We start from the raw sequence: 17,954 nt of genomic DNA on the forward strand, positions 1-17,954 counted from the left end.
GGGAGCACAGGCCACTGGCTGCATGGAGGAGGAAAATCACCCTGCAGCCCCTCCCCCTACAAGACACTGACCTCAGCAGTGAGGCTGACACAGCGCAGGGGTCGGGCCTACCCCAGAAACACCCTCAGGCCCCACCCCTCCACACCAGGTGTGGGCATGCAGGCTCAGCTCAGCAGAATCCAAGTGTGGAGGGGATCCACCTGTGGGATGGGAGGGTTCTGGATGGGGCAATCTGGGGGTGTGCGGCTCAGTGGGGGGTCTGGGTGTAGGGGGGGATCTGAATGCACAGGGGTTCATTCTAGGGTTTCAGATACAGGAGCAATGGGATGCTTCAAGGAGTTCCTGATGAAGGTGGTTGGGGCTTGGCAGCAGGGCTGGGTGTGGGGGGCCTCAACAGGGAGGTCCAGGTCCTGGGAGAGTGGGGCTTGGTGGGGTGGAGCTCAATAGGTTGGTCTAGATGGGGGTGGGTGGGTCACACCCTCTGGGTGCAGGACAGGTAGGGCTCAGCGGGGTGGGGGCTCAAGTGGGAGAGTTTAGTGGGGAGTGGTCTGGGTGCAGGGGTGGGGGTCCAGATGCCGGGGGGATAGGGCTCAGCAGGGTGGAGGGTCCAGGTGCAGCAGGGCGGCTTGGCAGTGGGGTCTGGGTGCAGGGCAGGAGACTCCGCAGGATGGGTGTTCAGATGGACGGGGGCAAATAAGGGTGCGCTCTGGGTGTAGGGAGGCGTTCAGGCTCAGTGGGGGGGCCAGGTATGGGGGCATCCAGATGCACAGGGGTTGGGTGGAAGGGGAGCAGCTCCATGTACAGTGACCCCATTCCCTGTAGCTGAGGAGTGATGGGGGTAAGGGGTAAGCTAGTTGTGTGTGCAGCTGAGGGAGATTTCTGGGGGTGGGTCTGATCCAGCCCCAGCCGCTCCTTGCAGGAGAAGAGGAAGTCCCATCCTCCCTCAATCCCAGCCAACCAGGCCTAGCAGCTGAGCCCTGTGCAGGGTAGGGGCCACCAGCCAGGGCAGATGCTCCTGCGCTGCTGGGGAGGGGCATGTGACTGCTCTTGCAGCTTCCATTTGCTTCCTTGTCAGTCATTTTTTTTGCTGGGAAGTAAAGAAATTTGAGGGGGGACATGAATTCTGCACACGCACAGTGGTGCAGAATTCCCCCATGAATAATCTGTGGAGGGAAAGGTGCTGGGAGGAGAACTGGGTATACACCTGAAAAGCACTGGAGACCTGCAAGATATTTTCCAGTTTCACATGTCAAACTCTCTGCCATGCAGCTTTTTATTAAATCCACAAATTTGTTGTTTAGCCAGTTAGTGGCCCATATTTCTGATCTCCATAGTTACCATAGTCAAATTTATTTTAAAATAAATTATATATCCAGTCATTAGTATCCCTGATCAATTTTCTCTCTCAGAATGCACTCAGTATTTAAATGATAGGAGCCAAAACCACTGCGAGATTACAGCAGAGCTGAATTCTTAACATTATTTTGGAGAACTAGACCCTAACACTGTAGTCATACACTATTTTAGGTTTTCGTAGAGGAAGCTGGTTCTATTTGTTTTAATTCATTGCTTTGCTATTATTATGTATACTTGCAGACTTGAAATTATAAGATGGTGTAAGTAAAATAAGCAAATTTAAAGATTGTACATTACATTTTAAATGTGTACATTATATTACATTTGAATCTCCTGTGTAAATATGATTAGAAATAAGCACAGGACGTTATTCTTTGTCATCTGACAATCAGGAAGTGATCTTTCACACGTTAGTTTGAGTGGTGAAATTCCCACTCCAAAAGGTTTAAGATAAAGTTAAAGCATGAGATTCTGTTCTGTACCTTATAGAGGTGCAGCACGGAACTTGTAGCCCATGGTAGGAGGTGAGGCTATGGTGGCTTTAAGCCCCCTTTGCTCACCTCAGATTGTGGGCTGCTCTGGGGGTTGGAGAGGTCCCCTGCCACGTAACTTCAACAGCCCTAAGTACTTATCCAAGTTAGGACAGTGTCTCTAGTGAACATCCATAGTGCTGCAGTCTTGCTCCCAGCACACACTTTTTGCCAAGATTTGAAAGGGATTCCCTCAGTGTGTCTTTTGCAGTTCTGGGGGAATCTTCAGCCAAATGTGGGGCTTTTCTACCTAGCTTAAAGGGACCAGAGCAGGGGTGAGGCTCTCCTCCAAGTTCACAGGTGTATGACTCCATATTAACTTTCAAGGACATTAGACGGAGGGCAAAAAGTTAGAAACCCAGGAGGTATAGAGGTATGGTTGCTCTACCATTGCTCCATAATTAGTAGGTTAGTAATTAGCTCTTTTGAGAGAGAGCAAGAGGAAAACTATAAAATATGCATTAGTCTATGCTAATACACAGAGGCTTGCCTATACTGTGGAAATCATCTGTTGCTAAAAATGGGTATTAGCGGTGGGTTCAGCAGAACTAGTGCTAGGAACTGCTTAGCTGCAAGTATAGACAAGGATAGAACATGTTTGGTGTCATAGAATCATAGAATCATAGAATATCAGGGTTGGAAGGGACCCCTGAAGGTCATCTAGTCCAACCCCCTGCTCGAAGCAGGACCAATTCCCAGTTAAATCATCCCAGCCAGGGCTTTGTCAAGCCTGACCTTAAAAACTTCCAAGGAAGGAGATTCCACCACCTCCCTAGGCAACGCATTCCAGTGTTTCACCACCCTCTTAGTGAAAAAGTTTTTCCTAATATCCAATCTAAACCTCCCCCACTGCAACTTGAGGCCATTACTCCTCGTTCTGTCATCTGCTACCATTGAGAACAGTCTAGAGCCATCCTCTTTGGAACCCCCTTTCAGGTAGTTGAAAGCAGCTATCAAATCCCCCCTCATTCTTCTCTTCTGCAGGCTAAACAATCCCAGCTCCCTCAGCCTCTCCTCATAAGTCATGTGTTCTAGACCCCTAATCATTTTTGTTGCCCTTCGCTGGACTCTCTCCAATTTATCCACATCCTTCTTGTAGTGTGGGGCCCAAAACTGGACACAGTACTCCAGATGAGGCCTCACCAATGTCGAATAGAGGGGGACGATCACGTCCCTCGATCTGCTCGCTATGCCCCTACTTATACATCCCAAAATGCCATTGGCCTTCTTGGCAACAAGGGCACACTGCTGACTCATATCCAGCTTCTCGTCCACTGTCACCCCTAGGTCCTTTTCCGCAGAACTGCTGCCTAGCCATTCGGTCCCTAGTCTGTAGCGGTGCATTGGATTCTTCCGTCCTAAGTGCAGGACCCTGCACTTATCCTTATTGAACCTCATCAGATTTCTTTTGGCCCAATCCTCCAATTTGTTTAGGTCCTTCTGTATCCTATCCCTCCCCTCCAGCGTATCTACCACTCCTCCCAGTTTAGTATCGTCCGCAAATTTGCTGAGAGTGCAATCCACACCATCCTCCAGATCATTTATGAAGATATTGAACAAAACCGGCCCCAGGACCGACCCCTGGGGCACTCCACTTGACACCGGCTGCCAACTAGACATGGAGCCATTGATCACTACCCGTTGAGCCCGACAATCTAGCCAGCTTTCTACCCACCTTATAGTGCATTCATCCAGCCCATACTTCCTTAACTTGCTGACAAGAATACTGTGGGAGACCGTGTCAAAAGCTTTGCTAAAGTCAAGAAACAATACATCCACTGCTTTCCCTTCATCCACAGAACCAGTAATCTCATGATAAAAGGCGATTAGATTAGTCAGGCATGACCTTCCCTTGGTGAATCCATGCTGGCTGTTCCTGATCACTTTCCTCTCATGCAAGTACTTCAAGATTGATTCTTTGAGGACCTGCTCCATGATTTTTCCAGGGACTGAGGTGAGGCTGACTGGCCTGTAGTTCCCAGGATCCTCCTTCTTCCCTTTTTTAAAGATTGGCACTACATTAGCCTTTTTCCAGTCATCCGGGACTTCCCCGGTTCGCCACGAGTTTTCAAAGATAATGGCCAATGGCTCTGCAATCACAGCCGCCAATTCCTTCAGCACTCTCGGATGCAACTCGTCCGGCCCCATGGACTTGTGCACGTCCAGCTTTTCTAAATAGTCCCTAACCACCTCTATCTCCACAGAGGGCTGGCCATCTCTTCCCCATTTTGTGATGCCCAGCGTAGCAGTCTGGGAGCTGACCTTGTTAGTGAAAACAGAGGCAAAAAAAGCATTGAGTACATTAGCTTTTTCCACATCCTCTGTCACTAGGTTGCCTCCCTCATTCAGTAAGGGGCCCACACTTTCCTTGGCTTTCTTCTTGTTGCCAACATACCTGAAGAAACCCTTCTTGTTACTCTTGACATCTCTCGCTAGCTGCAGCTCCAGGTGCGATTTGGCCCTCCTGATTTCATTCCTACATGCCCGAGCAATATTTTTATACTCTTCCCTGGTCATATGTCCAACCTTCCACTTCTTGTAAGCTTCTTTTTTATGTTTAAGATCCGCTAGGATTTCACCGTTAAGCCAAGCTGGTCGCCTGCCATATTTACTAATCTTTCGACTCATTGGGATGGTTTGTCCCTGTAACCTCAACAGGGATTCCTTGAAATACAGCCAGCTCTCCTGGACTCCTTTCCCCTTCAAGTTAGTCCCCCAGGGGATCCTGGCCATCCGTTCCCTGAGGGAGTCGAAGTCTGCTTTCCTGAAGTCCAGGGTCCGTATCCTGCTGCTTACCTTTCTTCCCTGCGTCAGGAAAAAAACATGCTCTGCCTTTGTCTAAACTTGCACCTAAGTTTGTGTTCAGCACTGCTTCAACTGCACCAGTAGCTGACTCCAGTTAACAGGTAATATTTGTGGAGCAGAGATGGTTAGAGATAATTTTGTTCAAATAAGGAATGGCAGTTGTAGTTTTTAAAGGAGAGAGTAGCAGCTTGGTTGCCATGTATTTTTTTGTCCGAATGTTATCTTGTGCCATATAAGGATATTAGTTCAAATAAAAACAGCTTGCTCATCACAGGAGCAGATGTGTGCACAGATACGGTGAATAGATCTTTGTGTGTATTTGTATAAAATAGGATTGAGAGATTACATGCCCAAATGCATCCCTGTATTTCCATTATGAAAATGTCCGATGAACAATGTGGAGTTCAGTGTATTGGAAAGGAATATCTAATTTTGTGGTGTTTTTTTTTTTTTACAAAGTAATACCAAGTGTTTATGTTGTGGTCTAAACCAACCATTCTTGCATTTTCCTTTTAAAGGAGTATTGTCCACTTCAAAATGGTATGTTGAGAACACTTCATTAACCTTAATATCATTAATTATTGCAAAAAGTAAATAAAAAGCAGCAGTTAGGAACAAGTAAAAACTTTACTAAAATATTTCTACTAATCAGTGGTAGTAGAAATATAAGTAGAATTTTAAAGATGTAGTTTACTTGTTATATCTTTGCTCTTTGCTTACTTTTTGCAAGTCTCCCAACTTGGACAATGAAACTCAATGGAGTCTGTTTCCCTTCTAAGTTCTTAGTGTTGAAATGTTATATTTTAAAATTTATATTTAAAACATAATACTGTTTATTAAAATCATACATTACAAACCTTTCAGTATTCATAATTTTTTTTAATGTTAGATCCATAGATATTAAGGTCAGAAGGGACCATTATGATCATGTAGTCCAACTTCCTGCACAACCCAGGCCACAGAATCTCTCACCCACTCCTGCGAAAAACTTCTCACCGATGTCTGAGCTATTGAAGTCCTCAAATCGTGGTTTAAAGACTTCAAGGAGCAGAGAATCCTCCAGCAAGTGACTCGTGCCCCATGCTACAGAGGAAGGCGAAAAACCTCCAGGGCCTCTTCCAGTCTGCCCTGGAGGAAAATTGCTTCCCGACCCCAAATATGGCGATCAGCTAAACCCTGAGCCTATGAGCAAGATTCACCAGCCAGACACCCAGGAAAGAATTCTCTTTAGTAACTCAGATCCCACCCCATCTAACATCCCATGACAGACCATTGGGCCTATTTACCATGAATAGTTAAAGATCAATTAATTGCCAAAATCATGTTATCCCATCATACCATCTCCTCCATAAACTTATCTAGTCTAATCTTAAAGCCAGATAGGTCTCTTGCACCCACTGCTTCCCTTGGAAGGCTATTCCAAAACTTCAGTCCTCTGATGGTTAGAAACCTTCATCTAATTTCAAGTCTAAACTTCCCAATGACCAGTTTATATCCATTTCTTCTTGTGTCCACATTGGTACTGAGCTTAAATAATTCCTCTCCCTCCATAGTATTTATCCCTCTGATATATTTATAGAGAGCAATCATATCTCCCCTCAACCTTCTTTTGGTTAGGCTAAACAAGCCAAGCTCCTTGAGTGAAGTGAGCTGTAGCTCACGAAAGCTTATGCTCAAATAAATTGGTTAGTCTCTAAGGTGCCACAAGCACTCCTTTTCTTTTTGCGAATACAGACTAACACGGCTGTTACTCTGAAACCTTTCATAAGACAGGTTTTCTATTCCTCGGATCATCCTAGTAGCCCTTCTCTGTACCTGTTCCAGTTTGAATTCATCCTTCTTAAACATGGGAGACCAGAACTGCACACAGTATTCCAGGTGAGATCTCACCAGTGCCTTGTATAATGGTACCAAAACCTCCTTATCTCTACTGGAATTACCTCGCCTGATGCGTCCCAAGACCGCATTAGCTTTTTTCACGGCCATATCACATTGGCGGCTCACAGTCATCCTATGATCAACCAATACTCCAAGGTCCTTCTCCTCCTCTGTTACTTCTAATTGATCCGTCCCCAGCTTATAACTAAAATTCTTGTTATTAATCCCTAAATGTCTAACCTTACACTTCTCACTATTAAATGCATATGTCTAAGATTTCTTCTCAATTTCAAAGCAAGCATATTGGCTGTAACCGTTTTAAGTGCAGCTACCTGAGAGAGTTAGTTTGCTCACATTTGGCTGTCATGCTACTTAAAAATAGATACTGTCAGTCAATTAAAATTAGTGTGTTTCTTCCAGGACTTTTTCTCTAAAATTCATTAAAATTAAAAACATGCAGAACAGTAAGAGACTTAATAGCAAAGATCTAACCTTGCCATACACAAACCGATGAAAAATAGTTCCATTGATGATGATTGAAATTTACAGATGGGCAAAATAAGAAAAATGCTGCTTGAGAATCTATTAGTGTTTGATTTAAGGATATTTACTTTGCATATTTTGACATGTGATGTTGATAATTTAACTTTTTGAATCTCAATCTCTAGTGTTGTTAAATAGTTATTGTCTGACCCCACCCCATAATTATGCACAATTGAAATTTTAAAATTGATAAATTGAAATAACTGCTTAAAAATAAACCAATATTATTCACTGATGATATAAAAAAAAATCAAATTCTGCCTGGCGTAGTAGTATACAGTAAATATTCTCAGTGTGTTTTTCTTGGATATCATTCTCCAGTCCTGCAGGAATTCTTAGTTGAGCTTAAGAGGAAAAAAGTGACAAGTTCAGAGTTTTTTCTTTTAATTGAATGATATCATGCCTTTGTTGATGTTGTAGATTAGCAGCTAAAATTGCATTAAATATACATGAAAGGTGGTGTCACTTATCTTATGTCAAGAAAATATAATTGAAAACTTCGGCATATCTGGTTGGTAGCTAATTATGTAATTTGTCCTTAAAAAAATATAATCAAAAAACTGTTAATACCCAGAACATGTACAGCCAACATCCCTTTCAAGCCTCCGTGCTTCATTAGTTTTAATCCAATTAGCCAAGTGTTAAGCTGTGGGGGATTTGTACTATGTTACAGAATAAGGTATTTTCTAGTTTATCTGTTCTAATTCATGCCAGCTCAGTAATGATTGTAGGGTAAATGTTACTGCATGAGGACTGGGCTATCTAAATGAGTTGTTTTCATACATGGCTTGTTCACATGGTGCTTTAGAGGGGTGTACATTTTATTCCTAGCTAGTGTGGTGTTCACTAACTAGCCTATGTGAATCCTGCTTATGCATGCTTTAGTGTTCCCCAGTGAGTAGTGAGCATTAATATAGTACTGTGTGAAGGAAGGCTACATTAATGTGCACTAAAGAATTTTTAGTGCGCGCCAGCAGGGTCCACACAGGATAATTAGCATATGACACACTAATGCAGACTTAAATTTACATCCCTGTGGTGCAGACTAAAGAACTGTGTCTACAAGCCTTCAGTCATTTTCCTAGTGCACTGGGTATCATATTACAAAGCTTACCATTGCTATTCTCTCTCTTGTGCACAGATTCAATTTGAAGGCTATAGACTGTGTGGACATAGAGATTTAGGTGGCCTTTCCAGATTAGAATTCAGAATCATGATTGGGGCAGTTTGGGGAATCTTGCACTGCTGTTGCCTGTACTGTGCCTGTCCAGGGGTGTACTATATGGAGGATATCAGTTCAGTGTCTTTCATAATTATTAAGGGCTGAGCCCATGACTCTGTGACATGGCAGTGAGAGGCAGAGAAGCCTCTGACTCCCACATACGGGAGCTTCATGCCAGGCAAACTAATCTGGTGACAGAAAGGACTGCTATAAATCTGCTCTGTTGCCTACGGTCTGGACCTTTGTAACCCATGAAGGGGGGCAGTGAACTCATGCAAATTAATTTCTCCCTACCAAGCCTTTAAATTGCCCTTTCAAGACCTCTCAGAGACTACTGTAGTTTTGATGTTGCAGTAATTCCTATGGAGCTGCCACAGAGGGCAGTGTTCTCTTCTGGGCTAAGGGACTTGGCCATTTTCCCTCCATTTCCTGGTTGCGTAGGGTTGTATTGGAGACCTGCAGCCCAGCTGCCAACTCCACTTCAGAGCTGTCAGCCTATTGTTCTGTTTGGGCTTGTGCAGCTCCTTACAAGATTTCTGTGGTTGCTGGTAAACAATAGAATAGTCATTCACAGAGACTTGAAGGTGTAGTCAGATTCCACGCACCTGAACAGAGTTCAGTTGGCCCATAGCTGCTAATGTTCTGTCTCCCATGTGATGACTGCTCAAGCTCCGTTCTCGTAAATGGGAAAAGAACTGCCTTCCTCCAAATTCGACAAGAATGTATTGCCGCCCCCAATGTCTTCAGTGTCATCCTAGGTTACCTGCTTGACCACACCTTGAGCAAATGCATTTTAGGCATATGTCTTGAGGATGAGAACCTCACTGTTGCTGACTTTGCTGGCAACGTAGTGCTAGTTATCAAATCAATGGTATAGCTAGTTGTGGCACTTAGTCCTGGAAACATCAGCGGCAAAAGTCAGCCTGAAAATAAATTGGGGGTAAAACCAAAATTTTTCAGATCAGCAATTTCAAACACATAGCAGGCACTAGCTTCTTAGCAGGTGATAAACACCCTGATAAATAGAGAGGTGAAGCTGAGGATATATTGGTGGTCAGTATTTAGACCTATGGGACTGAAATATAGCCTCTCACTGTCAAGATTGAAAAGAAGTTGGACACCATTTAGATGAAGCATCTCTGAATGATCAAAAACATCAATTCACATCAAATGACAAGATCTGTTTCTAATTAAATAGGTCCCACTCTCAAATGGCTGTCCAACACTCTCTAAGGTGCTATGGTTATCTGCTCCGAATGCCTACCAAGTTCCTTGTGAGAACCATCTTCGACTTTGACCAAGTGAAAGTAGGATGGAAGAGACCCCTCCTGCCCGAAGACCTAAAAACACAATGGTTGGACAGCATTGACAGAGACCAGGCATCCTATCCTGTAACGTGCCAGATTTGGCTCAGGGCAGAACATAACATATTCAGTGGCCTCTAAACTGTCCAAGAGACAGCATGATAACTAACCATAGCCATTACACAGCTGACCCTGAAGAGGAAAGTACTCCCTTAAGATTTCAGTTCCACAGCTGCAGAACCATTCTGAAGCACAGAACTTCTGTTTTGCATCTAAATATGAACAAGAATAAGACTGAGCTTGTCATAGTTATGTTTGCATTAGCATAACCTAAAAAACTTTTTTCCTTAAACAAGAGTGTGACATACCTGGGCTATACTCCAGACTAATGATTAGCTATGTCACCCCTACCCTGTAACATGGGGTGCCCTTTACAATGCCTTGCTGCTGTAGCCTCCAACCTGGACTGTTCACAAACAGCCTCCAGCATGTAAATCTTATGTTTGTGTGCTGCAGCCAGCTAGCCACACCTTAGCTTTTACTAGCCTTGGTTATGCTGCAGGGTAACCCCAACACACACCCAGTCCCAGATCTTCCCCCAGAAATGTATGTCCTGTAGTGCCCAACCATTTTCTCGACAGTACAAATATATTAAGTCCAATTATTCCTTTAGGGGAATAATATGCCAGCTCATTATTTTAAATAGTTATCCAGACACTTCATCTTAAACACACTAGATTAGATAAAACAAGTGTATTAACTACAAAGAGAGATTTTTATGTGAGTACAATTAATGAGTCATAATCAGAAATGCTTACTGATGCTTAATTTAACAAACTCTGTTAGATTCAAAGCAAAATTTTCTCACCACATGCTTTCAGTAGTCATAGAATATCAGGGTTAGAAGGGACCTCAGAAGTCCATCCCCCTGCTCAAAGCAGGACCAATCCCCGACTAAATCATCCCATCCAGGGCTTTGTCAAGCCTGACCTTAAAAACCTCAAAGGAAGGAGATTCCACCACCTCCCTAGGTAACCCATTCCAGTGGTTCACCACCCTCCTAGTGAAAATTTTTTTCCTAATATCGAACTTAAACCTCCCCCACTGCAACTTGAGACCATTACTCCTTGTTCTGTCATCTGGTACCACTGAGAACGGTCTAGATCCATCCTCTTTGGAAGCTACTTTCAGGTAGTTAAGAGCAGCTATCAAATCCCACCTCATTCTTCTCTTCTGCAGACTAAACAATCCCAGTTCCCTCAGCCTCTCTTGATAAGTCATGTGTTCCAGTCCCCTAATCATTTTTGTTGCCCTCTGCTGGATGCTTTCCAATTTTTCCACATCCTTCTTGTAGTGTGGGGCCCAAAACTGGACACAGTACTCCAGATGAGGCCTCACCAGTGTCGAATAGAGGGAAACAATCACATCCCTCGATCTGCTGGCAATGCCCCTATTGATTCTTGTTGAAGGCTAAATCCATTTAATCTGTGGGCTTTTGTGTGATCCACACAGAGAGCAGCCTTATTTTTATTTTTTTTAAATGAAACTACATATAAATATATAACCAGTTTTAGAAGTTACTGGGTGGGGGAGTGAATTTGTGCAGTTTTAGAAGTTTACTTTTTATTGAAACTCATTTTTGTGTCAATATTTGGAGTTTAAAGGAAAAATTCAGCAATCAGTTAATCTTAGCTAAGTAAATATTTATTGAAGATTACTTTTAAAAATGAGTGTTCAAGATGGTTTATGGCTGTCAGTGTTTTTGTTTTTATTTGATGCTTCCATATTGTTTAACAGTAAACAGAAGTTACCTTTAAAAGGCAAGCTAATTGTATTCCCTGCACGCATAAGGCTGATACATTCTCTTTATCATTAAGAGGAAATTAAAAAACCTTCCATTTAAAGTGCAATGCATAGAATTTGAAAATAACGAGGAGTGGACATGAATTCATGAGGAAAATATACATTTCAAACTGCTTGTTAACAGATTGTTTTATGCCATCATGGGAATGTGCTGCTTTTCTCTTAGGGTTATAAATTATTCAAGTAATGTTATATCTATTGTCTAAATTTACAAATATAAAATACATTATTTTATCGATGCCCCTTTTCCTCCACCCAAACTAGCTCTGGCTTGATTTCATAATACTAATTTAAATGCTTTTGAATGGCTGTAAAGGTACTGTTTATAGAGCACAAATTTGTCAAAGGTGTTTGTCTTAATGAGAACAAACATATTCTCAATGGATTTCCCTACATTGTAGCAGAAGATTGATAGTTGCCTTGAAGGTTTCTTTTCAGTGAGTTAGAAAGTTTCCGAATCTAAATTCATCTGAGTGGAGCTGTCATTCTATCTTTTTTTCATCAGAATAAGAACTGACAGGATATATTGCATTTAATCTTCCACGTTTCCAAGGGCTCAGTTCAGTACAACCGAGTGGGGGGGAAAGAAATATGTCAGCAGTATCCCTTAAAGCATCATGAAAATTAATTTGTAGAATAGAATTCTGTGTCAAAAAACAGCTAATTCTACAAGTCACTTTGCTCAACTAATAGATATCTGTAATGACCAAAAGAGAGCTGTATCTTCAAAGGCTGAAATCAGTGTGAAGTGAGCAAGCAAAACCCTGCCTGCACATGTTTATACAGTTTTTAATGGAAATATTCAAAGGTATCTATTGGGCAGTTTTAGTAACAGTGCTTCTCATCTTAATTGTATGCTAATAAATGCTGTGTAGAGGTGATTAATACATCTGAGAAATCCTTTTTTACTATGCATGAGTCTGTATCCAGGGTACTGCAATACACTCCTTCCCCCACCCCCAAAAAGGTCAGGGTTATTTACAAGAATGATGCATTCAGATCAGTCCTGGGCAAAGCTTTTCACCTCATTTCATTTAGCCTTATTTGGAGTTTAGGTCCAAAATTGAACCTCAAAACTCAGGATGCCTCCATGTGCCATTATCACCACCACGCCCCATTCCCCAAAAGAAGAAGTCTAGCTTCCTAGTGAGATAACAGGCAGTGATGCACCAGCAGTGTTTCTGGGGAAAGGTGTTTTGGTCCTACTGGTATAAGATCAAGGCACAAATAAGGTAACACAACCCACTCCACTTCCCTTAAGGTTTTTATTTTGAGATTTGAGGTGAGCCTATCTTGTCGTCCTCCTTGAAAAAAGGTAAGGAAGAGGAGTTAAAAGGTTACCAACATCTCATGTACAGACTCCATCATGTCAAAGGATCTGGACTTCAGAGAACTTCTGAAGCTTCTTTCCAAAGGAAGAATACATTGAATTGCTCAAAAAAAATTATACTAATTTCATTGCTCTGGATCTCTGACAGGCTTACAAGCTCATATCCCGGTCTGTTCATATCTATATGTTTTTGGAATGTACAGTTCAGAATATTGTTTTTCAAAGTGTACTTGTTGCAGTATACTACATCTCTCTACTCTTGAAGGTACAGTGGGCACTCTGAATAAATGTCTCTTTTCCTTTTTGCTGATAGATAAATATTAATTGAACTAGAGTTATTCACCATTTTATGTGTTGTGGACACATGCACAGGCCAGTATTACCCTACCTAATGGTTAAAAAAAAGTGGGGGGCTCTTAATTTAAGAGAAACCCACTGTACATGTTCATCTCTGTCTTGATTATTGATGAGATTGTACACATTACCACCAGGGATATGGCATCTCTAAGGTTCTTTATTTCCAATACATTGAAGCCCAGACATACTGAAGCGCACACAGCTTTATCCTTTGCTGGTGTGGCCATCTGAGGATAATCTATATGGACTCAAATTCCTTCTTGGCAAGAGAAGTGGACCTCAGAACCAAATACTTTTGATTATGGATGTATCACAGTTGATGTGTAGGAGCTTCCTTGGTGAGCTTTCACATCCAGGAACATGATTCTTTGAGGAATCTAGGATGCATTTCAACCTCCTATAAAGACTGTGCTTAATTCTTTGGAGACTCAAAAATTTGCAGTCTAGCAGTATTAATCCAAACAGACAAAACAAGCAGTTGGCTATTACATGAAAGAGGAACATGGTCAACCCTCTTGTGGGGAAGCACACAAATTTATAAATTGGCCAATATGCAGAAAGACGCCTCTTGACATCTCCATGCCTTGCTAGAAAATATAACTCTCTTGTAGACGGAGAATCTCTTGAAGGTATTCTCAGCTGTTCTCCGTAAACAAGAAACTGGCAAAGCAGGTTTTTCCTTGACTTGGGAAATCAAGGTGGATTACTTCCCCACAAGAAGGAGCTGCCTGTCTTGTGCACAGGAGAAAAAACATACAGTGGCAGTTTGCATGTTCTCCCTTTGGCTAACGAGTAGGGACAGTTCATGCATGCCTACCTTCTAATGACAGTTATAGAAAGACCCCTCGCAAAGCTTAGGAGAGTTTCAGAGTTCAGTGATACTATTAATGGCCAAAGAATGTGAAGATTCTCCTTCTGCTGAATATAGCCATAGCCAGTCCCAAAAGACTTCTAGCCTAGCCTTGCCAATCCTGAAAATTCAGTTCCAGGGTAGTTCTCTCCATCCCAAACTTGGTGTTCTTGCTCAAAAGTACTGCTCCTCCCAACAGGGTGGAAAATGAAAAGTTATAATGGTTTGAGTTGTGCTCTGGTTTTTTGGCTACTCCAAAGGAGTCTACTAAAGGACACTGAAGTGGTGAACTGTTCCTATCTAGTGAATTGTCATTAACAGGCCTTTGCTGTCTCTGTCCAAAGATATTTGCCTTCTGTTTAGTATCCCAGGTTTTATATATAGGATACAAAAAAGTGATTTATTATTTTTAAGGTAGCTTTTGTTTGGGGGGATTGGTTGAGTCTTCTCTTTACAGCTATTTGCTCCCTTTGATTCAGTCACGTTTTTGGGTTTGGGTTCTCATGAAGAAGTTAACTTATCTTACTCCTCATGCTATCTCATGCATGTACTGTACATTATATGAGAACTGAGCTAAGGAGACTGACAAGGGTTTAGTGTTTGAGAGTTAAATTCAACTACCTCATCAAAATCTTACGAGTTTTTGGACAAAAATGGCAAAATCTGACCTTTCAAGGTTTCCATCATCATTCTTTAAGCTGTACCTGAATAAGATCAGGAAAACAGGCCCATTTCATTTTACGAACAGAAGTAGTACTGAAGATGCAGGCTTGCAATCCCCTCTCAGAAATTTTAAAGGGGATCATCCTTTTGGGGCTTATTTCTAATTAGTTTAGACTAGACGTTTACAGGACATTATCAAATACAATAAAACTGTTGGCTTTGCTGGTGTTCTTCATTGTTTTGTAAGGTCTCTAATCTTAGTTCAAATTCTTCTCATTTCCAGTTTTGTTCTTTGCTATTTTTATCTGTACCTATTGCTCTGTATTTCCTATGAGGCACCAGCTAATATAGCAGCATTTCATTTATTTTTGCCTCCTCATTAATATTTTTGCTTTTCAGTTTGAATTTCATTTTGACAAAAAGATAGACCCAAAACTTACCTGGAAAATTTGCCTTAGTAATATTTTATTGCTGGTATTTAAATTATAGGGAAAAGACTTTTTTCCTTCATGACTAGGAAAGGAAGGAAATTAAAACAACTTTTTCAGTTGGTCCTTTAAACTTTGATTTGTTAGTTGCTCAGAAAGTAGGAATAATAAATTAACAGTAGCTAGGTTTACAGTATCAAGGTTTACAGTATAGAATAGTGGTTACAAGACCAAATGTTTGTGATCTAGTTCTGTTTGTTAGGAAACAGGTGTTTTATCTTTTGCCTAAATCTGATAACAGCTTCAAAAACCTTAAGCTGCCTGTTTTCCATTGTTATGGGCAAGTAGATCATGGTGTTCTTGTATTTTCTTTGTCCACGCTTACAGGGGTCACAAGCGTAAACTGGATGAAGATGATGCTGCCAGTGAATCCAGTAAAGAGTCCAGCAACGAAGATGAGGAGGGGAGCAGTTCAGAGGCAGATGAAATGGCAGCAGCACTTGAAGCTGAATTGAATGACTTCATGTGACATTCTTATGAGAGGAGATTTGTAACTGTTTTACTGCTTGTAACAGATCTGATTTCAAATAAGCCCCTTATGTCAGTACTCGAGGTTTTTCCAAAACGTGTGTGTATATTTTGCAAAGCAACACAAGAGGTGACACATTATTTTACAAAATCAGAAATAGATGTTTTTAAGGTGTTTTACTAAAGGAAAATATGCTTTTTTAAAAGGAAAAGTATTAAAGGGGGACTTGGTGTACTATGCCAAAGACGTGTTATGAGCTCTGTAGAACCTTCATATACCACCAGGACAGTAGTAAAAAGGTTTATGATTTAACATACAGTAACTTTTTTAAATATCTCAAGGTATGGTTTTGGTAACCGGCTTCAAAGGAAAGGAGGCCGCAAAGAGGATGGAATTGCTTGAATAATACAGCAGGAACCTGATGATCTGGTCGTACTTTTTTCCGCAATTAAATACTATCAAATATAAACGAATTTTTAAAATAAACAATTTATATTTGTATAGAAACTGAGAATGTAATATGCAAGCTTTGTGAACTCTGCACTTGACCTACCTGTCACTGGCTTCTAAGAGAATCCAAAATGACTTAATTTCATGCTCTTAAGTTACTTTGTGGACTAGCGGGCTCTTTAGGGAGACCACTTAAATTTTTAACTTTGCTTCTCTGTAACCTGGAATTTTAGCACAGCATACTGTGTGATCCTGTACTGCCATAAGGAGCTTATTCACCCATTTGTGTTCTTGAAAGAAATGCGTGCTGCTTTATTCTAGATAGGATTTTATTTCTTTGGGAGATCGGATGTAAAGTTTTTGTATATTCTATTTCATATTTGACCCACAAAACAGATTTTCTTTCATTTAATAAAAATCCATTTTGTAAATTCTGTTTTCATTTCATGGGTTGCAAAAATCAATGACTATATTTCACCTGCTTCCATCACACAAGAAACTACTCACCTTTGCATTATTCTCTGTGAAAATTGTGAATATCCTCTGAAGCAACAGCAAAACTTTAGTTTTTTGATAGATACTCAAATGTCCAAGTTTACAGTGTGCTTGTTATCCAAGCTAACATAGAACAGTTACAAAATAATTTGAACAGAAGATCTGTATTTTGATTATCTAAAAGAGCATTCTTTTATTACTTTTTTCAAATATTTTCAGTATTTTTATAAAGATGCATAAATACTGTATAAAATTACGCACGTTGTGGAAAAGATTCAGATAATATAAATATTTACTGCCATTAAAATATAGAAGGCCCAAGCATGTTGAATAGTATTTGCAGAGAGGGAAAGAGCTAAAATGCTAAAGCTAATTTTTTCTGATGTCAGATGAAACACATTTCTTCCCATATTAAAATTATATATATAGTGGATGTTTAAAACACACCGTGGGTCATTGGTGGGAACTGTGTTAGTATGAAATAACATTTTGATTCTTCTGTTCATTTTTAGGTCCCTTACTGCTATTGGGTTTCAGACTGAGAAGTGTATTGATACTTATCAGACTAGTAAACCAAATCAGTTCTGACTTCTAATGTATATGGCTTGGGTTTCGGTCTTTAAATTTTTAAATACTGAGTATGTAACTGAATTGATATATTAGGTCATTGTGAAGGGAGAATTGTGCTGATTAATTATACACGTATTGATTTTGCATCAGCTCCAGAGCAGATTGCCAGTTTGTTCTTATGGATTAAGCATCACTTAAGAGTTAAGCATTGCTTAAGAGTTTGCTGTAGTGTGGTTGCTGCAGCACAGGAGTGAAATCTCCATTACCATGCATTGTTCTGCCATGCTTCTACAGCAAAGGTAACGTCACTGAAGGGACTGAAGAGGTAGGAAAGTGGCACTAGAAAAGATCTACTTGAAACACAGTTCAGGGCTATTTTAATAAAAACTAAGAATTCCTTCCCTCACCCCCGCCCCCCGCCTCATTTTTTTTAAAAGCTGGCTCCCTGCATTTTGGGAGCTACATTTTCTTCAGATTAGGAACCTCCACTCTTGATTTCCATCCTTTTTCTGAACTAAGTAATATATTTGGGAAATATTTCCCCATCTTATCACCACCAGATATTGAATTGTCTATGATCCCTTAGAGCAGCAAGTCTCAATCTTTTTCATTCTGCAGACAGCTGTTGGAGAGGAAGTGAGAACCTTTCATAGACTTCTCCTTCCAGTCAGCCCCATTTCCCCGTTGCTTGCTTTTCAGAATGTTTGTTTGCTGCTCTCTAGGGGCCTTAGAACTCTTCATGAGCAAATATCAATGAAGGACATGAGGCTAATCACCAAAA

General features: G+C 41.0%; 1 protein-coding gene across 1 annotated transcript in view; it reads left to right on the forward strand.

The window, feature by feature from the left end:
* CTDP1 (CTD phosphatase subunit 1) overlaps positions 1–16,539 on the forward strand; it is a 174,645-nt gene extending 158,106 nt beyond the window's left edge. The window contains exon 13 of the mRNA XM_077810532.1: positions 15,517–16,539. Coding sequence (XP_077666658.1) covers positions 15,517–15,658 — 142 coding nt within the window. The 3' untranslated portion in view covers positions 15,659–16,539. The remainder of the gene's footprint in view (positions 1–15,516) is intronic.
* The last annotated feature ends 1,415 nt before the right edge of the window (positions 16,540–17,954 follow it).

The sequence above is a fragment of the Eretmochelys imbricata genome, chromosome 2 (assembly GCF_965152235.1).
Source record: "Eretmochelys imbricata isolate rEreImb1 chromosome 2, rEreImb1.hap1, whole genome shotgun sequence".
Classification (NCBI taxonomy): domain Eukaryota; kingdom Metazoa; phylum Chordata; order Testudines; family Cheloniidae; genus Eretmochelys; species Eretmochelys imbricata.